This window comes from Solanum dulcamara, chromosome 4 (genome assembly GCF_947179165.1).
Source record: "Solanum dulcamara chromosome 4, daSolDulc1.2, whole genome shotgun sequence".
In the NCBI taxonomy this organism is placed as follows: domain Eukaryota; kingdom Viridiplantae; phylum Streptophyta; class Magnoliopsida; order Solanales; family Solanaceae; genus Solanum; species Solanum dulcamara.
The window spans coordinates 4,796,763-4,821,195 of record NC_077240.1 but is presented as its reverse complement, the minus strand read 5'-3'; the positions used below and the strand labels follow the sequence as shown (position 1 = coordinate 4,821,195).

At 32.6% G+C, this 24,433-nt stretch overlaps 4 protein-coding genes across 5 annotated transcripts; 3 read left to right on the top strand and 1 right to left on the bottom strand.

The window, feature by feature from the left end:
• The first annotated feature begins 1,275 nt into the window (after nucleotides 1-1,275).
• LOC129885660 (pyruvate kinase isozyme A, chloroplastic-like) lies at nucleotides 1,276-5,441 on the top strand. The gene is made up of 8 exons (XM_055960021.1): nucleotides 1,276-1,481; nucleotides 1,596-2,129; nucleotides 2,760-2,847; nucleotides 2,932-3,122; nucleotides 3,482-3,600; nucleotides 3,716-3,959; nucleotides 4,560-4,794; nucleotides 4,933-5,441. Exons 2-8 carry the CDS (start codon nucleotides 1,596-1,598, stop codon nucleotides 5,259-5,261), a joined length of 1,740 nt encoding a protein of 579 aa, XP_055815996.1. The 5' UTR covers nucleotides 1,276-1,481; the 3' UTR covers nucleotides 5,262-5,441.
• A 1,322-nt stretch (nucleotides 5,442-6,763) lies between these two features.
• On the top strand, nucleotides 6,764-10,263 carry LOC129885659 (uncharacterized). Its single transcript, XM_055960020.1, has 4 exons — nucleotides 6,764-7,072; nucleotides 7,842-8,068; nucleotides 8,550-8,657; nucleotides 9,936-10,263. Exons 1-4 carry the CDS (start codon nucleotides 6,883-6,885, stop codon nucleotides 10,056-10,058), a joined length of 648 nt encoding a protein of 215 aa, XP_055815995.1. The 5' UTR covers nucleotides 6,764-6,882; the 3' UTR covers nucleotides 10,059-10,263.
• A 752-nt stretch (nucleotides 10,264-11,015) lies between these two features.
• Nucleotides 11,016-16,519, bottom strand: LOC129885657 (amino acid permease 6-like). 2 transcript variants are annotated; one of them, XM_055960019.1, is made up of 8 exons: nucleotides 16,388-16,510; nucleotides 15,314-15,538; nucleotides 13,592-13,685; nucleotides 13,288-13,502; nucleotides 12,454-12,599; nucleotides 12,127-12,354; nucleotides 11,479-11,634; nucleotides 11,016-11,373 (listed from the first exon to the last, which is right to left on the bottom strand). In XM_055960019.1, exons 1-8 carry the CDS (start codon nucleotides 16,470-16,472, stop codon nucleotides 11,209-11,211), a joined length of 1,314 nt encoding a protein of 437 aa, XP_055815994.1. In that variant the 5' UTR covers nucleotides 16,473-16,510; the 3' UTR covers nucleotides 11,016-11,208. The 2 variants fall into 2 exon arrangements, with proteins under 2 accessions (XP_055815994.1, XP_055815993.1); XM_055960018.1 differs by having other exon boundaries at nucleotides 11,016-11,634; nucleotides 16,388-16,519.
• A 7,023-nt stretch (nucleotides 16,520-23,542) lies between these two features.
• LOC129885656 (pathogenesis-related protein PR-4-like) lies at nucleotides 23,543-24,428 on the top strand. Its single transcript, XM_055960016.1, has 2 exons — nucleotides 23,543-23,907; nucleotides 24,019-24,428. Exons 1-2 carry the CDS (start codon nucleotides 23,587-23,589, stop codon nucleotides 24,226-24,228), a joined length of 531 nt encoding a protein of 176 aa, XP_055815991.1. The 5' UTR covers nucleotides 23,543-23,586; the 3' UTR covers nucleotides 24,229-24,428.
• The last annotated feature ends 5 nt before the right edge of the window (nucleotides 24,429-24,433 follow it).

The window sequence follows — 24,433 nt, the reverse complement described above, 5'->3', positions numbered from 1 at the left end:
ATGAATGGAGTAGTTTCTCTCCTGTCATCTAGTCTGATGGATTGACGAATTTCATGTCTGTTCATTTGACTGGACCAATCCACAGAGATATAATTGGGTTGTGTCTCATTTTCTGCAGTCTACCATGTGCTATGTGAGGAGCAAGATTTTGTTCTGCAGTAAGGCTGATAGGATGAGCCCGGTTTCCTTTACCCCTCTCCATTTATATACCATGTTTTTGTCTATGGCAGCGTTTAAACTTGTGACGTGTATCTAATTCACATGTCACTTGTGCTGTTTATCACTAGGCCAGAGTCTGGAGGGCATTAAGCAACCAATAAGATTAGGTATTTCCCAAGTTTTCAAGCCTTAATAGGTCTTCCTGGTTATTTTAGGTACATTTAAGAATGAGTTAAGTGGGGGGCTTAAGTTAAACCTTGTTTTAGGGTAGCATCATTGGTTGGATTTTATCTTAATAACACATTCACACGTGGTCAACACATATTCATTAGGAGTTGGTAAAATATCTACGTCAAGGATTTTAATAATGTATACATGCTCGGTGCTGGCAAAAAAAATATGAATTTGTGTTTAGAATATTTCACAATTATTGGCTATTATTAATATATCATTATTGCACTTACCATGATGTACGTTTTGTAATCATCCAGTCTCTAAGAATAATTATTTTTAAAATGCTCCGGAAAGGCCATTTATTATCCCTTACATAATAATACAGAAAAGAGTGCAAACAGAGTACTTTTGGAAATTCCAAGTAGGGGGGTGTATACAAATAATATGCACTCCATTTAAAAGAAAGTACAAAAATAAAAGGGCACACCCCATTATTCTCCAAGTCCAAAAAAACTGCGCCAAGAGTCGATATTAATAAAAAATCACCTGTATTTTATTTGGATATTGTTACTTAATTTATATTTATTTTAAATATTATGTTGCATGTCCTGTCATAACCTAATTTTTAAAAATGATTAAATTCAATCACAGTGTTCATTCATATTAAACTTTACACCTCACATGTCCTAAGTTTCTGCAAAGTGAGTAGATTTATGTAATTTACACACTACGTATATGATTTAAATGGTAACTTCAAAATCGAGTATGCAACTATAGTCTATATATACACTTTTCCCTAAATGACACGTTCCTTTTTCTCTCTCTCCTTAAAATAAGACGTTCATTTAAAATGGCCCAAAACTTTGTCTGGCTCAGATTGGCCAATAGAAATAGACCGTTAAGTTAGGCCAACTTATGCCAATTGTACCGCCTTTTCATCTGTTTCAAACAAATTTAATAGACATCTGAACTGTCCCTACTTCTACTTCCTATAGGACAGACAGACATTGGACCCCTCTACTACTAGGGTTTTACTGTTTTTTTCCTTCTTCCATACAAGCATATACCTTGTAAACTCCACACACACACACAAAAAAAAGAATTTATGTTACAAAGTCTTGGCGGAGTTTTCTATCAGACCCCTAAAGGTAATAGCTTATAAATTTGTCAACAAGTTCTAATTTTTTTTTTTAAAAAAAGCCTCTTTTTTTGTGGCATTAACTTTGATAAAATTTTCTGAGGTTTTGGTTTTCTTTCAAAAGATGGCAGGAGTGGGAGATTTAGCTTTGATGGGGACTAAGATTAGTCCAAATAAGTTGATTGGTAAATTGGAGAAGAGGGTATTTGGTGTTCCACTTTCTACAAGTCCAAGATTTAGTTTTTCCCATGCTAGAAGCTTGGATGTCACCAAATCAAGAACCACAGTCAAAGCAGTGATGCAAGTAGAGAAAATACAACGTTCAAGTGAATTGAAAGAAGGGTCTTTAAGCTTTGATGTTGTGTCAGAGATGGAGCTTAAAGAAAAGGGATTTTTGGGGTTAAGGAAAACAAAGCTTGTGTGTACAATTGGGCCAGCTTGTTCTTCTTTAGATGAGTTGGAGAAATTGGCTATTGCAGGTATGAATGTGGCTAGGCTAAATATGTGTCATAACTCAAGGGAGTGGCATCAAGATGTGATTAGGAAGATTAAGAAGTTGAATCAAGAAAAAGGTTATTGTGTATCAGTCATGATTGATACAGAGGGGAATCAAATACAAGTAGTTGATCATGGCTCTTCATCTTCTGTCAAAGCAGAGGTAAGCCCTTTTGTGATTTTTCTTGTATAATGTTATGGTCTTTGAGTTTTATCCTATGTTGATAGTAAAGTAAAAAAAAAAAACTATTTTTGTCGCATTAATGTGATTGAACTTTACCCATAGTAAGGTCTTGCTCAAAAGCCTAAAATGGCAGCCTAGTGTACTAAGCTCGCACTATGCGCGGGTCCGGGGAAGGGTCGGACCACAAGGGTCTATTGTAAGGCTGCATTTGCATTTTTGCAAGAGGCTTGAACCATGTGACCAGGAGGTCACATGGCAGCAAGACTAGAAGATCAAATTTCCAGCACTGGGTAATGGTTGGTTTACTTTCCTTTTTTGCTTCATTTAAATTCTTTTAGTCGTCTTTTGTTTTATAAAGTATGGAGTAGTCACAAATTTCTGAACGGTCAACTTTTTGTTCTTGAGTCGAAATTTGACCTTGAGGAATTCACACATAGTTCTGTTACTTTATTTAACTAAAAATATTTTTCTGTGACTTCATTGTTATAGTTGGTAAAAACAAAAGTAGTTTTGTGACTTTATTGTTATGTTGTGTACGTGAAATTGACCCAATGTTGTCGAAAAGTTGAAGTTTAGTCTTACTTGAATTCTGTTCATGTTGTTCATTAGGAGGATTCAATCTGGTACTTTACTACTGAGAAGTTTGAAGGTTCTCGTCCATATACAATTCAGGCAAATTATGAAGATTTTTCTGAAGGTAGTTTCATTGATAAAAATATATTGTTTCCTGTTTTGGTTGTAAAAGGTTAGATTGAGGTTGAATTCTCTTTCTCCTATTTAGGTGTCAATCCTGGTGATGAAATTGTCATTGATGGAGGAATGGCAACTTTTGAAGTTATGGAGAAAATTGGTAATGGCTTGAGCTGCAAGTGCACAGACCCCGGTCTACTTCTGCCTAGAGCTAAGTTGAGTTTCTGGAGAGATGGCAAGCTTTTAGGAAGAGATTATGATCTCCCGACTTTATCAACTAAGGTAAGAAATTTTATTGCCTGTGTTTAGCTTAAACAGGACTGTTTATCTTCAGCATGCTCTGACTGAGTTTGAAATGACATAAATGATCCAATAATTGATAGGTCTAAATGACCAGTTTTCACGATTTTTACGTTTGTTGAACTATTGAGGTTTATATCTATCATATGAAGGTTGTAAAGAAACTGAATCTCAGAACTTTTATTCCTTTTTATTGTTGATAAAAATGTATATCTAACCCTTCTGATGCACAGTTTATGATCTACCCCAGCAATTGAACATAAAGTTGCGAAGTTCTGAATGACTTCTATGTTGAATATATGAATCTCTAATATTGCTGATGCACACTTCACGATCCACAGGATTGGTCAGACATTGTGTTTGGAATATCTGAAGATATCGATTTCATTGCAGTTTCATTTGTAAAAGATGCTGATGCGATCAAGCATCTGAGGGACTACCTTGCAATTAATTCCTCCAAGTAAGTTAAGTTGTGAGCAAAAAATTGTTATTTAACTTCTATTTTACGGAGTATAATTTTCACATAGATTCAAAGTGTATTTTGCATCTAGAAATCTTTCTGATTTTGATCGTAGGGCAATAAAAGTGTTGGCAAAGATAGAGAGCCTAGAGTCTCTCCGAAGGTTGGAAGAGATTGTTGAGGCTTCTGATGGGATTATGATAGCAAGGGGAGATCTAGGAGTTGAGATTCCACTTGAACAGATTCCATCTGTTCAGGAAGATATTACTTATGTTTGCAGGCAGCTCAACAAGCCCGTTATTGTGGCCTCTCAACTTCTGGAGTCGATGGTTGAATATCCCACTCCAACACGAGCAGAGGTACTAATCTTTCCTTGTGAATTTTTTCGCATTTCCTGTCTTTTGACAAAAAAATTCCATTCTCATCAAAGTTCTCTGTGAAACTTAATCTCCTCCTATTTTAGCATTTGTCGGTACTTTCTAGTTTTCTTGTTTCAACGCCGACAATGTATTCCTATTACTGTAACTATGCAGCTCATCTTATCCCCCTAATTTGATTATTGAAATACCCTCCCCGTTTCAATTTGTTTGTCTTACCTACTTTCCTTTTTAGTCCATTTCAAAAAGAATGTCTCTTTCTTTTTTTGGCAACTCTTCAGTTTCCATTTTCCACATAGACATAATACTTCAAGATTGAAGGACATTTTGGTACATTCTACGTCTCTTTAAGTTTAAAACGACAAGATTCAAAAGTTATCTTTACTTTCTTAAACTTTGTGCCAAGTTAAAACTAGACAAACAAAAATTGAAATGCAGGGAGTATTAGATACCTTCACTTCACAACTTCCCCTTCTTGAAAAAGCTTTTTTTACTAGTAGACCATATCTTTTGGATGGGTTCTAGTTTGATAAGTGCTAGCTAATCTAGCCTTCAATAATCACAAGCTTTTTTATGTGATAGGTTGCTGATGTTTCTGAAGCGGTAAGACAATATGCTGATGCATTGATGTTATCGGGTGAGTCAGCCATTGGATCATATGGAATGAAGGCTCTTTCTGTCTTGCGTACAACTAGCACCCGAATGGAACAATCATGTCGCGAAGAGAACAAGCAAACTTTGTTGCATCAGCGCAAGCTTGGAGTATCTTTGCCAGATCAAATTGCTGAGCAAATCTGCAGTTGTGCAGTGGAAATGGGTACTTCCCTCGACTGTATACATGAGTGTTCTTAAACTGTTAGAGAGAGCATACCTTTTTTTTATGTACTTAACATATCTTATGTCTCAACAACTTGTTTGTCTTTGATCTTAACCAATTTGTTTTTACATACTCCAGCTGGCAACCTCGGGGTGGATGCAATATTTGTGTACACAAGGCACGGGAAGATGGCATCTCTTCTCTCACGTAACCGTCCAAATCCTCCAATATTTGCATTCACGAACGACAACAGCACACAGATGGCTCTCAATTTGCAGTGGGGAGTTACTCCTCTTCTCACTGACCTGTCAGACGACATGGAAGGAAACGTTAAAAAAACTGTCGAACTTGTAAAAGGAAAAGGGATGATAAAGAAGGATGATGCTATTTTGGTGGTATCAGATATCATTCCAATTTCTACTGCACAGACAATTTTCCAGTCAATTCAGGTTATGACCATAACATAGGATATCTTTTAAGTAGATATTATTGCATTGTGATTTCTTGTATGTTTGGAAGAGAGGCGGCCTGCCTTTTCACTATTTTGAGGACATCTACTTTTGTTGTTTGACATATTCTATTCATATCTAGCAAAGCAAGTTCTTGAGCTTCTCAGCTCAGTTTCTTGCTGGTTTGCCAAATTGAAAGATCTTTTTTAACTATTTACTGCTTGAAATTTATCGATTTATTTTGATTCGTGTCAGATAAACATTCTAATATAGGTAAAACATTTCATGTTTGCATGTTCCTAAGCCTTAAGACCGTAAAGTAAGAGTGAATTTATCACAACGATATTACCACTCTCATACGGAATGAGATAAAAATATACAGAATAATATACAGAGACATTGGTCGTTGAGGTGAGGATGATGGATGTTGTAAAACTTATTTTAAACAATATAAAATTGAATTATCATTTTCTTATCGTATGAAGAGAATTTCTTTTATCTTTCTATAATTGCCACATTCGAATCTAGTATTTAATTCCCATTGTTTTATTGGATAAACAACAACAAAAAATATACTAGTGTAATTCTACATGTGGGATATAGAGAGATGCAAATCTTATCTTTATTTTTATGAATAAAGAAAAACTATTTTTGATAGACCTAATGGATGATAAGTCCAAAGAAGCAATTACCTTGTTCGTTCTTAGGGTGGAAGATTGTTAACATAGGAGTTGTGATAATGGGAAAGATGCACATCGAGAGCTTACTCTAGACTCCCTAGTAAAGTGATATATTTCTGTTTTAATTTATTTATCTTATTTTTCTTTTTACTCCTTTTAAAATGAATGTTTTTTTATAGATCTTTAATTTTAATTTTTCATTTAACATGTTTAAAATTACAACATCAAAGAATATTTTGATATATTTGTATATTTTTAATTTAAGATCATAAAATTAAAAGTCTTATTCACGTTTTTTGAATTTCACGTCAAATCAAAATTCGAAAAATAAATTAAAATGGAGAGATAGAGTATATTTTAATCGTGCAAGAAACAATCAAATTGCTATCGTTGATTATTAGTCTTCCCGACGAATTCAAAAGCCACCTTAGAATATTCTTCTCTAACAATAATTTGTAAATTAATCTTTTAGGAAAAAAATAAATACCCAATGAATAATGATTCTGATTACAATAGGCAAAACTTATTTTATTGAGTACGTTTTTCTCAATTTGAAGGTAATAAGCAATTAGAATGTAGCATTTGAATTTTTCTACGTTATACTTCTTCTATTCACCTTTTACTCATCCACTACATTAACGTACATTTTCACTTTTATAAATTTTCTTTCTAAAATGGATTAAAAAGGAAAAATGGATATGAGAAAAAGGGCCAAATATTTTATTTTAGGAAAAAAAAGTTGGTTGGTTGGTTAAGTGATAGCCTAAGTTATGTTGGATGGCGACACACATGATCGATGCTCAGCCGAATAGTTATGGCTACAAATTTGCCAAATCATTGTTAAAAAATTGTAAGGTATACCGGTGGAGTGAGAAACAGGAGATTTCAAGAAACAGTAATACTGCCGCCGTTTCACTAATGAAGCTTCTTGAATTTTAGCAAAATTGATCATCCAAAAAATGGCGTCTTTCCAGTTATTGAAGTCTCCATTCTCATTTTCTCAGTCTAATTCTAGTCTTTTTTCCACTATAGTTCGAAGGAGGATTTTGGGTGTGAGATTTCAAAGTAAAAATCCAATCTTGAAGACATTTGTTGATACAAAGTTTAGGGTTAGTTGTAGAGTTCAAGACAGCGAAAACCAGAGTAATGGTAACCTTTTTTTTTTTTTAACTTTGTTTCAAAAAGTTGGTTCTTTTAGTGGTATTTGATTTCAGCTCTTGCATATTTTTTTTGTTCAAGTTCCAGTTTGTTTGTTCATTCTTAAATAGTGTAATTTTCCATCGAATGGGGGGTTCAGATGAGCACCTGGGCCCTTACTAGCTCCGGCAGCATGCTAGAGGAGAAACTTATAAGTTCTCTAAGTGATAGATAGGCACCAGGCTTTGAGAAATGAGAGAGGTTGAATTATTGGTAGCAAGTTCTGATTAGTTAAAATGAATATCAGTAACTTGATTGAGGAAGGAGAGGTGCCAATCTATGAGGTTCAATGGATTGAATATGCACTGTGACAATTAAGTAAAAGGATAAGTATTTGGAGTATTTTTATTTTAGGTAGAAAAAGGAAAGCGTTTAACCGAGAATTATATACTAGACTGGCTATCAGGATCCTTCGTTAGTAAATTCCATAGTGATTGAGAAATTTAGCCTCTGCTGCCAAGTACATATGTAGCTTAAGCTCGAATCCCTTAAAGAATGTATCTTTGAAGTTCCAGCAATCTGGCTTCTCATTACAGAATACTTTTGAATGTAATTGTTTATGATTGAATGACTGGATTGACTTGCTTCATAGCCATAGGCGAATCACTTGAACTATCTGGAAGCTTCCAATTTCACTCCGTCTTAGAATTCTTGTAGCTTTTACTTGAATATACTCTTTTCTCTTTTTGAAAAGACCTAAATCCAATGTTGGTTCTCACAGGTGAAGAACCTCCAGAGTCATTGTTTATGAAAGAGTTGAGAAGACGTGGCATGAATCCAACTTCATTGCTTGAGGAGACAAAAACAAACATTAAAGAAGATGAGGAGAAAAACTCTATGGAAGAAGATGGAGGCTTCTATCGCAAAAATGCACTGTCAACAGATTCTGGAGGAAATTTGACTAATCAAAGGGAACAGTCTATGGCACTGAATAGTGAAGGCCTTGAGGTGGGCAGCTTTATTCCTTATACATTATTTGGATTTTGGTTCTAAATGTTCATGTACAAGAATAAAGTCGTTCAATTGGTTCTTGACCGAATACGTTACGAGTCGCTCCGCCAACCTTTAATTTATATTCCCATTTTGACTTGGCGAGGTTTCTAAAATAAATAATAAATAATATTAGTTGTTATCATTTCTTGACTTTGTGTTTTGAAGAATAAAATAGAGAAAAAAGTGTATTGAGAAGTATTACTATTCTTTGATGAAGTAAGAGTAGACTGAGAAGTATGATTTACCAAAGGGGAAGTATGACTTTTCTATGTAAGGACAGGAGATGCAGTTGTGTAAACAACTTTTCAAATAGAAATCATATGAAAGATGTGCAAAGAGTCACTGGCTATATTATTTTACACATTAACATAATTTTTCTCGCCAATATATGGGTTTGTAACTAATGAACACACATATTTATATGCTATATTTGCAGGGTTTGATTCCACGGGCAAAACTTTTGCTTACTCTTGGTGGAACATTCTTTTTGGCATTTTGGCCGTTGATCCTTGTAACTATTGCAGCTTTCTTGGCTTTATACCTGGTATTTGATTCCTGTGTTCTTTGGTTTTCATCCTTATGATGTCTTTGTTATAAAGGGGTAACTGCAATTAGTTAATTTGTGTATTTTACCTTTTTGCTAAACCAAGTTTGTTGAGCTGCTTGTCTTTGTTCTGGAATGACTTTTCCAAAAATCCCCAAAAGGAAAAAGAACCTATATTTGTTTTGTATGATACTTGTTCATCTGTTCATGTGCCTTTTCTTTTAGCACAGCCATGTATAGTCCACACGATATTGAGCTTCCATGATTTTTGGAGCAAAGGGGTGTATCCCTCTTTTACGAACTTGCAGCTTAAATCTTATGTGGAATAAAATGTTGAGATTTAAGAAATTACTGGTGGTATCTGCTTATTGCTGTAAGCATCATGTTACGAGGGATAGCCTAGTGGTAAACACCCTTTAACATTGGGTTTTGTGGACAGAAAGGAATAGGAAATATTTTGGTGTATCAACTCCCAATCACTCTATAAAGGCTAGGTGCTTAATGTATCTGTTTAGCTGGCACAATCTGTCCCCTGTAGATTCTCATGACAATTTTTTTAACTTTGTTAGCTCCCTGGTCCTTGAAAAGCCTCTCATGTATTGGAGTTAACTCAGTTTTCTTTGTGTTGTACTTTCTTTTGTAACTTTTGCATCTACTTGTTGCCACCAATACTTCATAAAAAAATTATCCTTTGATGTGCAACCTTATGTTTCGATGGGTCGAGTCACTAACATAGAGAAGTGGGAAAGGGCTATCGTTGGGCTCCTGAGTAAGGGGAGTCTGGTGGATGAGGTTTACCACATCAGATAAGAAAATAAATAAGATAAAATTAAAAAATTGCAGTTATCATGACTTTTCTAATGGTGTGGTGAAAGAGATCGCGACTGCTTTGAGTTATTCTGATTGTTCTTTGTAGAAACAATTAAAAGTGATCAGTTACAGCAAAATGTGGCAAACCAGTTGTAACAAATTGTTCTCATTGAATGCAATGTCAAACTGTGTAAGATTCTCTGTTTATTGAATTTGGACTACAAATGAACATAATATGGACCTTTAGGAAAGTAGGGGAAAAGCAAAGATGAGTAAATTATTTCCAATTAAACATGTGACGAGTTAAATATACCTCAGGTGTTATTTGTTATTGTGGAAGTTAAATTTGAAGCATATTTTAGCCCGGTAATTCACATGTTTCATATGTTTTTTTGGATGTATTATAATAAGTTTCTAGTTTATTCATGTTCTTAATTCACTGTTGACTGTTTTCTTCTCTTTCGGCAGTATTTTGGACCTTCATTTGTCCATTACGCAACCAACAGACCGACAGATCCACCACCATATGTTGATCCTTATGTACTACTCGAAGAAGAGAGGCTATCGCAAACAGCTCCACGTCTAAATTGAGTTGCTGCTTATTTCATGAAGTTATACTGTTCAAATGTCTTAAAGGTTTCCATTGCTTATCCTCAGTATATTTGCCTTAATATTTACTGGTTCGACATTGCCATTATAGCTAGAAGATACTCCTGTTGACTGAGAAATCTTATTTCTATGACTGTAAAATTTGTAAAAATGATGCAAGAGATAAGATTTCCCATTCTGTGACCTATACTGTATATTCTTTGTATTGATCCTAATCCCCAGAAATTCTTTAGAAGTCAAGTACGTTACGATGGCCCTAAATTAGTCGGTTAGATGAATAATTGATGTGAGTCTCTGTTGCTGTTTTTCTTCCCCTCCCAGAATTAGATCTTGAAATAGATCTCATCAGAGTGTGGCATTAAATATTATTAGTTTCAAGTTGACACCATATTAGAAAAAGTCGAATTTAAGTGAATTGTGATACATCACTAGCAATTTTGAGCTCCGGGTTGTTTGTACAATCAGTGGTCCAGCTGCTTATGTAGTCATTTTTATCCAATATGCTTCGATGATTTTAGTGATTCAATTTACTAGATGGAACTTGAACTCGTGATTTCACAATTATAGTAATAATGTCAAAACTTATTGTGGAATAGATTTCAAATCCATCTAGCAAGTGACTGAGAAGTACTAGCAAATGAGCATCCAAATGATAAATATTTAAGTTTAGAAGATCTAAAATCAACTCAAGGTGTTCAAAAGAGTCCGTTAATGATATTTCCCTCATCCTAATTGCACGATTAGGACCAAGAGTAAAATGTTTCAATAAATCATTACCCATACCTATGCATACATAATTGTATCTGTGTGCAATAAAGCATGAATTTCATATCATTGGATATTAATGAAACCTATAGCAACTTTTCTTGATAAGTTGTAATTGTTTGAAAACTACAGAAATTCTGTAACATCAAATCTAGGAAATGAGTCTTAAAGACAGTAAAAGTTTATGCCTATAGCAATTTTGTAACACCAAATCTAAGGAATCAGTCTTACAATACAAGATAGTGAAATGTGAAGGCAAGCCATTCTGTATGTCACTAAAAGAAGAGGGAGATTGGAGGAGGTGAGGGAGGGGGCTTTAGGGGAGGTTCTTGTCTTTCTTATTCTCTACAAGTTAGCCACAGGAACCTCAAGACTGAGAACGGAAGGGCTTGAATTCCCGGAGAGATTTGATAAGGCCTTGAACAGATCCAGCAGCAGCAAGAAGTGAGATAATCAAGCACACAAAACTCAATATCTTCAACCAAATCCAGGTAAATGAATATTTAGGAATCTTGGCTTGTGCAATGTACATCTGAATAGGGAAATAGACAGTGAGTGGCCAAAATGAGGCTGCTCCCAGAAGACCGACGAAATCATTGAAGAAAGGGAATAACATGGCTAATATGGTTGTGAATACCACATATGAAGTTCTCCACACCAGCCTGTAAAAACTGAAATTGAACAACCCCAAGGGTGAAAGGTTAATCATGTATTCTTTTGTTATGAATTTACTTTCTGGCCATTTCTGTTTGCTCCAACCCTCTACAAATCCAAATATGGGTTGACAGAACACCTGCAAACATAATATCAAACTGAGCTTTGCCATTGGGATTCAATTGATCTGTTATATGAAACACTAGACGTGTGCACCCAAGGTTATGGCCTAGCAGTCAATGAAGTTGGATGCACACATCGACTATTCCACTTTGAGGTTAAAGGTGCCAGTGGAATAGTCGATGTGTGCATAAGCTACTCCAGACACCGCCATTATTTCACAAGAAAAACTACTAAGGACCGGCATCCAAGGGTGTGTCCTAGTGGTCAATGAAGTGGTCGAGAGCCATGAGGTCTTAAGTTCAAATCCCAGCAAAGACAAAAACACTAGGTGATTCTTCCCAGCTATCCTAGCCTTGGTGAACAAAGTTACCTAGTACCTATTGCTGGTGGAAGGTAGCAGGTATCTCATGGAATTAGTCGAGGTGCATGAAAGCTTGACCTGAACACCATGTTTCATCAAAAATACAAAAGAACTACTAGGGACTGTGTTTGTGACGTTCGATGTTACCTGGTAAGCTCCAACAAGATGAACCACGATGCATACATTAGCGAAATCAACAAGCCAGAAAGGTTCATAGAATCCGAAGCCTGTTAAAAAGTTTCCAGGTGCTTTGTTTCCAAATGCAGCATACCCTAGAAGTCCACAGAGTGTGTAAAATATTGTTGAGACAGAGATACCAGTCAATGTAGCTTTCTTCATGGACTTATTTTCTGGTGGATGGGATTTCAGTGTGTCCTGTTAAATTTCAGTTGTCAGAAACATGCATTAAGTGGACTGGAAAAGTTTAACAAACTGAAAAAAAAAAAGTGGTGGTTAAAAGAAAGGTTCTTTTGCCTGAATTTCAATAAGAACAGTAGAGAAAGCATAGGCAAAGGCAATATCTCCAAGAGCAGAGAAGGTGTTCCACATCTTGTCTGTGCCTGACAAATCTTTTCCAACTGATGTCCCTGTTAAGCTTGTGTTTGCACTCACTCCATCCTCTTCCCATATCAAATTACAAAACCATTAGGGGGGAAAAAGGAGGAGAAAACATTTAAGATGTGTTTGGTATGATGGAAAATGTTTTCTTGAAAAATAAGTGTTTTATAAATTTATTTTCTCATGTTTGTTACCCCCTCCATTCCATATTAAGTGAATTTGTAAAGCAATGCACACATTAAGAAAAACATTTAAGGACATAATTTGAACCATATTTCTCACTATTACCCTTTGTAAAATCATAAATATAACTTTGCAAGTAGTGTGATTTATCTCCTAGAAAATATAAAACTTCAATAAATGAAAGGGCAAATATGGAAAAAGTCTCAAACATCTATCTTGAACTTTGAACAATTCAATTATTTTGAACAATGAAAAATCCCTCAAAAATTCACTTAATATGAAATGGAGGGAGAAAATACGAAGAACATATTGTCCTAAAAGTATTTGTGTATAATCTACGTAGGTACGTAAGTTGTGTTGGAGAGTGGGGATGAGACAATAAGTGTATGATGTCACTTGTGAAACTTGTTTTTTCCTAGTTTTATTAGGAAAGTCATTTTTAAGGAACTTGTTTTTGTAGAACCAACTATTTTTAACTAAGAAAACATGAAAAAATTAAAAAATATTTTTCTCCACAACAAACACACCCTAAAAAGGAAAAAGGAATATGGAAAATAGTGAACTAACTTGCAATCTTGGCAATGGAGAGACCAAGTCCAATGAAAGAATATGCAAAGGACATAACAGCAGCAATGATGGAAAGAAATGAAAGCTTGTGAAAATTTGGGATTTGGCTTAGAAGGATTTGCATAATCCCAAATATAATTATGAAGGGATTGTTTGACTCATGACAACCAGCATCATGACCTTTGGAATGAAAGCAATTGGATCTTTTAATTGCCCTGATAAATAGAGAAAAAAATAAAATTAATTATGAAGAATTAGGATTTTGCATAAAACAGAAACATTGTAATAAAATTTAATTGCTTACACCATGCTGATGGATGTGGTGATTGCATATCCAATGGTAACACCAAAAAGGTTACTATATTGAGCTAATCCACAAAGCTGGACTTTCCTTCCTCCTGCATTCATGCATACAAAATAATAGACCATAGTAAATATTTCTTCTATTCTTTGCTAGTTATACATGCATCCACAAATTTATTTAAGGAGTTAGAAAAATAAAAATATAGTTTGTAGATTTGAATTTGAAATCTCAAGGTGAACCTTTTAAATCATTGATTCAACCTCTAGTCTGAATATTCAAATTAAGTGCATTTTGGGTACGTTAATTTAAAAGAGAAAAGGACAATAACTCATCTTGAGAACCACTATAGTGGTTAAAATATTACCCCCTCAATTTCTTTTTCTTTTTTTATCAATCCATTTAAAAGAGAATTATATATTTTTATATTTAGAAATAATTGATTTTACACTGCATATTTTACCCTAGATGAGAAGTATTTTTTGGCCTCGTAATATTATGACATGTTTAAGAATATAAATTTCAAAAAAATTATTCCCACACCCCCTCCCTTATATTTCATGTCAAAACTCAGAAACAGAAGAGAATTGAAGATGAGTAAATCATTAATGAAATGTTCATCTCTATCAGCAAGAAAACAAATAAAAATGTCTTTATGCAAAGAATATTGAATAGTCATTAATGATTCACAACCAACAACCTCCTTCTGTTCTTTTGTTCTCCTGGGAAATTGACAATGGAACACAGCTATATATCTATAACAAACTTTTTCCTTTCTTGAATTACCCTCCAAGGTGTGAACTCAATTATATATATTCACACAAATCAGTGTAACCACAATAATATACTCAGTGTGGTCTAACGACTGGGTATAGGGAGGACAATATATATATAAATTTTATCTCTATCTTTGTGGAATAGAAAGACTATTTTTGATAGATTTGCTTAAAGGAGAGTGTCATTTTTATTTGATAGTTCTATTTTATGTGACACTCTTTTTAGTTTATTTCAAAATGATTGCTATATTTTATATTTTAAAAATGATTTAATTTTATTATTCCTAAACCTTATTATTCCTACTTTAACCCTTAATGACTCTATAAATCCACGTCATATAAAGAACACTTGCCACCACTTATTTTTTTCCCTTGGTAATAAGGACAATTTGGTAATTTATTTATATCTTGCTTACAAAAGTCTTGTTTTATTTTTTAAACTCAGTATTCAATAATTGATTGAATAAATATCATCACATTAAATAAAATGAAAGCAATATAATTTTTTTCTTTTTCTCTCAACACTTTAAATTATTGGATTTTGTGCATTTATGACCACGTGACATTTCACCGTTGACCACAATCAATTCAACTTGACCTAACCAATGTATTGTCAAACCGTTACGAATCTAACTTAAGAATATCAAACCATTGATTTTCAACTCAAAAAAAAAATCATGAATATTTTAGGGGACACAACATAAATCATGACTAGTTCAATCGAAAATGTATCTCAAGTTGGACAACAAAATATCCACATATAAGTTAAAAACTTTTTACCTCGAGAAACGTGCATATCAAGCTTAAATGTAACACACCAACACACAAAATTAAATACGTTCAACATAAGATTTATGATGTGTTGGAAATGAAAACAACAGAAACTATGTAATCTGATTACATTAATATTTTATTATATATTATCAGTATATAAAACTTAAATTCGTACCTAGATGGGTTCGAACAGCATCCATATAGGTGTAGCTGCGAGAGCCATCGGGGGCGCGATAGCAATCGGCAAGGAGGAGAGAAGTGAACCATGTTATGGCTGAGAAAGCAATGAGAGCAACTGGTCCTGCTATCCATCCCAATTGGGCTGTAGCCCATGCCAAAGATAACACTCCTGAACCTATCACTGCTGTTATGATATGGGCACTTGTAGTCAACACCGTTCCTGCAAATTTAAACAATTAACCACAAAATTAAAAATATAACATTGGTATCCGAATCAACTTATAGACAATGTACCATAATCGGGTACTTATTATGATCACTAACCACATGTACCGAATAATGGTATTGTTCAACAAGAGGTTTAAACAAATGAGAAGAATTCATATAGTCAATTCACCTTTGATTCTACAATATTTCTCTAAAATCATTAAATGGTTTTCCCAATTCTAATCTTACCACAAAATCACTTATCATATGTGGATGGGTATCCATAGATTTTTCAAAGTCATAAGATAAATAACTGATAAACTTGACAAATTCGATTGAAAAATTGGCAACAGAAGGACTAGGAACTAAAGGACCGACAATTGAAGGACCGACGGCTGAAGAACTAGCAATTGTAAGACTGGCAACAGAAGGATTGGCTGCGGAATGTCTGTCAACTAAAGGACGCATACACATCGACCGTGCGTATCAATTAACACTATTAATCAACAAGCTAAGGTTTAAACAGATGCGAAAGAATTCACATACCTTATCCCCATTTCTTTGGGTTTTTTTTTCTCCTCTTACTTTTTTTAAACAATCTTCATCTACACCCTTTTAGTTACTTTTTTAAAAAAATAAAAATAAATTCCTAGTCCTTTTTTCCTCTTTTATGTGTTTGAAGATTCTTTTTGATGCCCCTTCATAAGGGAATTTTTCATGAATGCATGTGGAAAAAATAGATTTGCATGATATATATAAAGATGTCTTTAGAAATTCCAAGAATAGAGATCTAGTGATAGAGAAATGTTTGAAATGGATTTTTTTTTTTTAAAGAAAAAAAAATGTGTATATATATACAAACCAGTTCTTTTGGGGCGGCCATCATCATCAAACTTGGAAGAATCATCTATGGCTCCACCCATAGAGACATTAAAACTCCCCTCCATTTTCTACTCTCTTTTTCTTTGAATGCTAAGTAGTAGAAAATTTGGTCACATAAAGATAAATGGACAATGCCAATATGGCTATATATTTATAAGGAGTACTGGATTGACAACTCACACGCTCAAAAGATTCTACTCCTTTGTCTCAGTTTATGTGATACAGTAGAGATCTTAAGAGTCAAATAATTTAAGTTTGACCGTAACTTTGAACATTTAAGTTCAAAAAATTTATTGAAATTTAAAAATAATATAAGTCACAATAATTGACAATTGAAAATATTTAAAAGATATATGAAAAAGTTAAGGTAAAAAATAGACTTGTTTAAATCTCAAAATTCGAAATTTACCACATAAATTGAGACGAAGGAAGTAATAAAGGATTAGTTTTTTTTAGTGATGTAATAAATTGGAATTATGACGTGAGTTTTTTTGTTCTTCTTCAAGTTTTTCTATAAATCATGTTGTAAATGGGAAAGCTAACTCCGGTTAAATTCAATACTTCTTTTACGTTTTTTGGACTGATATTTTTTTTAATTATTCTTCTTTTCATATGTCAAATAGTCTAATGATGATTGATTAGGGGCTGATTCACGGTGGTATGTATAGTTAATTAAGGAGACATATTTTACGTGATTTTATTTATTAATGGATATTTGTGAACACGCATAAAAGAAATTCATAAATGAATTGAATGCGAATAAACAAATATATACTAGTTAATTAGTTAATATATATATAATTTAGCTAATTTATAATTTGTCATCAATATTTTGCGTTAATTACGGTTTGAATTTATGTAATTCGCACCTTTGTATAATTCGAGATTTGGAGCCCATTTGGATGAGCTTTAAGTTGGTCAAAACCAACTTAAAGCCCCTTTTTAGCTTTTGGACGTATTTGACTAATGCTAACTTTAAGCCATAAAGTTCTTAAAGTCAGTCAAAAATGAAAAGTTAGGATTCCTAACTTTTTTTTTCTAAGTGCTTAAAGTCATTTTCTTTGACCATGGAAATTACTTTTATATCCCTTATATTTTAACTAAATTCCCAACAACAACAACAACAACAACCCAGTGCAATCCCACAATTTTAACTAAATTCCCAAACTACCATTTTTTTCTTTTAACCCTAAAATTCATATCATTTTCCTCATTTAAGCACTTTTATCAAAACACACAACTGCTTATTTATAAAAATAATTTTCAGCACTTCAAAGTTTTAAAAGCACTTCATATATAAAAGTTACTTTTTTTAAGCTCATCCAAACGGGCTCTTGTATAATATAATTTGTATAACTTTTGTATAATGTAATTTTGTATAATATAACTTGTATTATTGTTTAAAGTTCAGATGTTTGTGTTTATATAAATTCGTTATTTCGAATTTATACAAAAATAACTCAATTATACAAATGTATCCGCAAATTATACAAACTAGGCAGCTTAAACTGTAGTTACACCTCGTACATATGCAAACTATAGCTAAGGAACCTGATTAAGTTTACTATAGTGGTTATTTGCGATATTTCTCCAATATTTTATCATGTTTTCGATTGCTTAATTGAAATATGCTATAGTTCGAGCATCTAGTATGTTTGGTAAACCTTTTGGAGGCTAAAAGTATTTTTTTTTTCATTCTAAAAAATGCTTATTTTCAAAAAGTGAGGTGTTTGATCAATTTTCCGGAAGTAGATTTTCATAAGGTAAAAAATAGATTTTAGAAGGAATTTTTAAAAGTTTGATCAAACACTTATTGTTACTCAAAAAGTGTTTTTAAATTTGATTAGATAAACACATACTTTTTTAAAAAGTACTTTTCAAAATAAATTGATTCTAGAAATTTGATCAAACTATTAATAAAATTTTCTGATAAATTTAAAAAGTTATTGATATATTCGGCCATTTTTTAAAAGTTGCATAAATTACTTTAAATTATATATATATTTAAATATATATTATTTAATTTTATAGATAAAATATTAGACCGTAGTTTAAACCATTTATTTTGAAACAAGGACAACCGGTCAAAATTTCAAGATGATTTAGAGCCATCCGAAATGCGGGTTAAGCACTAACCAAAGTTCTTGGTCGTAATTAAGATGCTTTGCCAATGTTTAAAGCAACAAATCCAAGAATAGATCATTTACTAATGGATGCTATAATTTATTGTTACAACTTATTAAGACTTAGAACCCATAATTACTTGTGGGGATTATATATTATATAACCAGGATTGTATTAATTTATTTAAAGTAATTAATTACACTATCTGTAATGGAAAAAATAAAGTACTCCTTTCATTCACTTTTATTTATTTATTATTTTAAAAATAATTTTTTTTATTTGTCACTTTTAACATATCAAAAAAGGCTTAAATCATCTACAGACACTTAAAGTTGTCCGCATATTTTACTTAATCATCTCAACTAAGACTTGTACCTATTGAACACCTTTAGCACTTTGAATTGATACCTATTTGACATTTTTTTGACAATCAGCCAAAAATTTAAAGTGTGTGAGATACACTCACAATGACATGGCACAACGACAAATTAAATTGTAACATATGTCATGGAGGTTTAACCATGATTGTAATATATTTTCGCCATCAATACCATAGTTGCTACCTACCACCTCCTTTTTATACCCATTTTCATCAACACTATAGCTGTCATTTCTCCGATTTCATTCTCTTCCTCAAACATCAATTAAGATTTGTTAATACTCCCTTTATTCACTTTTACTTGTTCATTAATTCAAAAATAGATTTCACTTTTACTTGTCACTTTTAATATATTAAAAAAAGACATTTTTTTCATATCTTACCCTTAATAGTAATTACTTCTCCAAATCATTTTTCAAGACCTAATACTAAACATCAATTAATATGATATTATAGCTAGTAAAATATTGATATCAATTATTGTTTCTTAAGGGGCATGATAAGTCCAAAGTGAACAGCATCTTATTCATTCAACTTGGTATTATTTTAGGCCATCTAAATTATATGGGATAAATTAGTCCAAAAAATATAATCTCAAAATTATAATTCTAAAACGACTTAATCCGCGAATCAAATACATAATCTAATTAGGAATATAAAATTTGTCTTCTAATGTATTTGACTCAAATTTTGAAGAATCGCCTTGTGTAACTAACTTTAGAGATCATTATTCAACCTAAAATAAAGACGGATCCAGAATTTAAACTTTATGAATTTAACTTTTTATATTTTTAAAATTGACTCATCGTATTTTAAAAATTATTTTTTGAAGAATCCCCTTGTATAACTAACTTCAGAATCATAATCCAACCAAAGGCAGAGAAGGATCTTGAATTTGAACTTAATGGGGTTAACTTTTTATAATTTTGAATTAACTCATTGTATTTCAAAAGTTATATGGGTTCATATGTATTATTTTGTTAGAATTTTTAGTGACTTTTTAAACATAAATTTATACTTGGAGATGAAAGTATTGGATTCATACAAATTTGGTATCATAATACAGGCGGATTTGCCCTTGATTGGGGTATTAAATGGGCTGGTTGAACTAAATTTGTATTAGTATAAATTAAATGTACTGAATTAATAAAAGTTATTTGGGCTGAAATAGACTGAATAAATCAAGCTATGACGCATGGCAATTTGTCAACAACCTAACCAGCTTAATTCTTAATAAATTTTGATTTCCTTGTTTTTTAATTCTTAATAAATTTTGATTTCCTTGTTTTTTAACAACTATATATATAATATAACATGACTTGTGGTGTAGGAGTGAGACTTTTTTATCCTTAACCAGAGGTCTCGTGTTTGAGCTTTGGGTATGGAGAAAAATAATGTAGGGAGCGTCATCCCTGAATGAGCCTTGCAGTGCGTGATTCAAATTTAGTCAGGACTCCAATACAGATTTCGAAGACTGAACCCCCCCCAAAAAAAATAAATAAATAAATTATATAACATCAAATTAAATGTATCTCATCAATCTATCGTAGTCGACTTTTTTTCCTTTTATCCAATATTTCCTTCATGTTAGGAGTGTCTCCTTAAATGGTGCAAATGAGAGAAGTCAAAACATATATACCTTAAAACACAAGCAATATGTCTTAATTAGAATCATATCCACCGACAAATATGTGTGCATCTCTAAATTGAAGCTTTATTTCATAAATTCAGCAGCTAGCAGGGGAAACAACAAAGAAGCTCACTTTTTTTTTTTTTATCTTTTCTATTTTTTTTTTAATTTATTCTTATCTTTTCTATATATGTTCTTTATTTAATATAAATTAAAGTGCGTGACATGCGCATGTAGTTTTAATTTAGAATATTTCCAAATAAAAAAAAGCTAATATATTCTTATTATGTACTTACAAATTTATTTTTAAAGGTAATCTGATGTGAAAGAAAAATTAAAGGATAAGAAGCAGCACAAAATCCTGCCATGAACTTTAAAGATTGTGTGTTCCACTCTCCATCTTCTTTTTTCTCTAGCATAATAAAAACGTTTGTATACCATCAAATCTCTTTGTAACGATATTATTTATTCAGATATTATTTAGTATTATAAGTAAATATTATAGAGAATATATAATATAGCATAACATGAAAAATTGATATCGAAAAAATATTGTAAACTTTCTTTCCGTCTCATTTACTTTGAGTTGATCAAGGACATTGTCCCCTAAGATAGCGCTGTGTATTTGACATAACTACTTTCGGCATAAAAAGTTACTTATATTAATTGTTTTGTAATGTTGAAAAGGACTTTAACTTGTAGAAAAATGTCCAATGAAGCTAATATTTGGAAATTGCTTTTGGTTTTTATAACACTTGAACCTCATTTTGGAAGACAATTTGCTTATCATCAAATTTAAGATAATGTTTTATGTTATGTTAATTGCATATAAATTAATTCTCCTAAAAATCAAGAGAAAATATTTATAAATAATTTCTATTAAAGAATATTGTATATATATAAACCATGTTCTCCTCGTCCACCGCTCCATCCAAACGAACCTTAATTAAGATCTTATATTATTACTTTTGTAGTGGTGGTGGGTTTGACTTGTATTATAGTTATAATAATTATTATTAGTAGACTATTAGTAGTAGGAGTATAATTTTGTTTTTATTTTACAATCTTTCCTTCTTTTTTTTCCTGATATAACAAGCCCATTCTCTTTAGGTCCTAATCACTCCTATTTAAGCCCATTGGCCCATCAAAAAAGGATGCAACCTTCGGGTCTTATAGCTCGAGTTCAGCCAGGTCTAAATGGTGTGTGGGCCTTGACCCAATATTGTGGGTTGTGATAGTTTCTTATAATTTTGATAGATTTCAAGGTAAGCATAAAAAAAAAAAATCCATGCAAGGCTATAGTATAAATGTATTTATATAACGTAGCTATTTTTTTTCTTCATTTTTTTGTATTGGAATTCGGTGCAATTGTATCACAGAAACATTTCAGATTGTTGCTATTAGATGGGCAACTCCTTAACTAACGCGAGTAATTAATGCAATAATTTGATCAATTACATTCATTTATGAAATTTATGTTATTGATTTGTTGTAGAATTGTAATGGAGATATCAGTAACAATCTATCCTAAAATAAATTCAGAAACAAAATTTGACAATGGTTTTGTTGTCTTTTTGTTTATTGGGGATTGTGAATTGAAGTATCAAAATTAGTCTATTGTTTTGGTGTATCAACTATGTCAACCATTTTACCAAAAAAAAAAAAAAAGAACTATGTCAACCATCAAGTTCTAATACTACATTCAGGAATTATGAACGCGGAGAATAATCACATAGATTATGTAATTGATGGTATCATGATACCTTTTCGATATATGATGTATCATGATATCTTTTCCATACATTACATTATGATACCTTTATATAGATGATGTATCATGATACATTTTTTGATACATAATGTATCATGATACCTTTTCAATACATTACATGATGATACATTTATGATACATCACATAAATAACACTTTTTCGATACATTACATAATGATAACCTTCTGATACATTATATAATGATACATTTTCAATACATGATGTGTCTTGATACAGTGGATACGTTAAAGAAATCACATATCTCTTTGATATTTTATGTTTGGATGACTTTCCTTCGGCAATAGTCTTGCCATTGGAAAAAGAAATATGTAGTAGAAAAAATTCTAATTTGAACTCAAAGAAATTAAAAATAAATCTAGCTAAATTGGTGGAGTCATATCGTGAGAGAGAAATACGGACAGATGAATAGTATAAATGAGAAATTTTTTTTAGCCAAATACAATTTTTAATTATGCATGAAATGTAAATTTGCTATTAAAATAATACTTTAACTTTGTTAAGTAATTGTTTTAAAGGAGGAATTTAAGGAGTAAATATATGACTTATGTTAGCTTAGTTGTGTAGATTTTCCTAAAAGAAAAATCAACTGTAACATAATTAAGAAATGCATTACACTGAGAACGGGGATTAACAAATAAAAAAATGCCCAAAAGTCGACTTTTTTCCTAAGAGCCGCCATACATGTAATGCTATGATTTGAAGAAGCTTTAACCAATGGTAGAAGCTAAAGATCCCCCTATTATCTTTGTATTAGGTGAACGAAACTTTGATAACATTGAATAATTGCCAGAAATATTTTAGCATTTTTATTAGAGGTAGCTTTAAAGATCAAATCTAACTATAATCGAAAAATAAGTATAAATAAAGTTAGATATATCTAGTAGTGAAGCTAAAGAGCTAATTCCATCTTTAGTTTGTAAATTGACAAGTTATATGAGACGGAGTAGTATTTATGCATAAAACTTAGATTTGTTACCCCAAAACATGTAACAGAGCAGTGGTTGGTATATGTGACGACTCGGCTCACTAGTGATATTGTCCGATTTGAATCTAGATCCGCACGGCTTTAAAACACGTCATTAGTGGTAAAGCTTGCTTACTTATATATCCAATATCTCTCCATTTTTTTACTGCTGATGTAGGAATTCTTATCTTAAGCCGGGGTCTCACAGTACAATTCACAAATGACTAGCACTATAAATAGCCAAACACTATCACAATTCTTGCAACCAAAATCTCAGACAAAACCAAAAAATGGGTAAGTTGAGTCTTTGCTTGTTAGTGCAACTGATTAGCATCTGGCTGACCACCAGAGGAGCTTTTGCTGAGCAGTATGGCAGCGGAGATGTTGGTGGTGCCAATAATGCCATGGTGGGACAATCAGCAAATAATGTGAGAGCAACGTATCATCTGTATAATCCACAGAATATTGGGTGGGATTATATAAGGGCCAGTGTTTATTGTGCCACTTGGGATGCTAATAAGCCACTGGCATGGCGGAAAAAGTATGGCTGGACTGCTTTCTGTGGTCCATCTGGTCCTCAAGGCCAATCTGCCTGTGGCAGGTGCTTGCGGGTAATCACTAGAAAAAGAAATTTGACTTAAACATAAAATAGAAATTTTGTCCATTATAACTTGCGATAGCTATGAATTATATAGACGATGACACATACAAAAATTATGCAGGTGACAAATACTAGGACAAGGACTCAGGTAACAGTGAGGATTGTTGATAGATGCAGTAATGGAGGGCTAGATTTGGATGTCAATGTTTTCCGTCGACTTGACACTGATGGAATCGGAAACCAGCAAGGCCATCTCATTGTCAATTACCAGTTCGTGAATTGTGGTAACGGCCTCGATGTTCCTCTGCTATCTGTAGTTGACAAAGTATAAATATAAAACTATAACATGTCAAGCAGTGCTAATGCTAGTGTTTCCTGGACATGATTGTAATGTATCGGCCTTGATAAAGTGTGTGAGCTCATTTTGCGCACCTCAGGTGCTTCTTGGGCATTAATAGCAGAATAAATATGGGGCCTTTTCATGTAATACCAAAGTAAATAAACACGCACTGCTACTTTTCTCTGTTGCTAGTAGC

Excerpts from the sequence above, each read along its gene's own strand:
- LOC129885659 (XM_055960020.1), top strand. The coding sequence starts at position 6,883 with ATGGCGTCTTTCCAGTTATTGAAGTCTCCATTCTCATTTTCTCAGTCT. Across the intron at positions 8,069-8,549 it reads TGAATAGTGAAGGCCTTGAG|GGTTTGATTCCACGGGCAAA; the intron begins GTGGGCAGCTTT and ends CTATATTTGCAG. Across the intron at positions 8,658-9,935 it reads CTTTCTTGGCTTTATACCTG|TATTTTGGACCTTCATTTGT; the intron begins GTATTTGATTCC and ends CTCTTTCGGCAG.
- LOC129885657 (XM_055960018.1), bottom strand. The coding sequence starts at position 16,472 with ATGGAGGGGAGTTTTAATGTCTCTATGGGTGGAGCCATAGATGATTCT. Across the intron at positions 13,686-15,313 it reads TGCTGTTCGAACCCATCTAG|GAGGAAGGAAAGTCCAGCTT; the intron begins GTACGAATTTAA and ends GCATGAATGCAG. Across the intron at positions 12,600-13,287 it reads CTCCATTGCCAAGATTGCAA|AGGATGGAGTGAGTGCAAAC; the intron begins GTTAGTTCACTA and ends TGATATGGGAAG.
- LOC129885656 (XM_055960016.1), top strand. The coding sequence starts at position 23,587 with ATGGGTAAGTTGAGTCTTTGCTTGTTAGTGCAACTGATTAGCATCTGG. Across the intron at positions 23,908-24,018 it reads CCTGTGGCAGGTGCTTGCGG|GTGACAAATACTAGGACAAG; the intron begins GTAATCACTAGA and ends AAAATTATGCAG.
- LOC129885660 (XM_055960021.1), top strand. The coding sequence starts at position 1,596 with ATGGCAGGAGTGGGAGATTTAGCTTTGATGGGGACTAAGATTAGTCCA. Across the intron at positions 3,123-3,481 it reads TCCCGACTTTATCAACTAAG|GATTGGTCAGACATTGTGTT; the intron begins GTAAGAAATTTT and ends CACGATCCACAG. Across the intron at positions 3,960-4,559 it reads CCACTCCAACACGAGCAGAG|GTTGCTGATGTTTCTGAAGC; the intron begins GTACTAATCTTT and ends TTTATGTGATAG.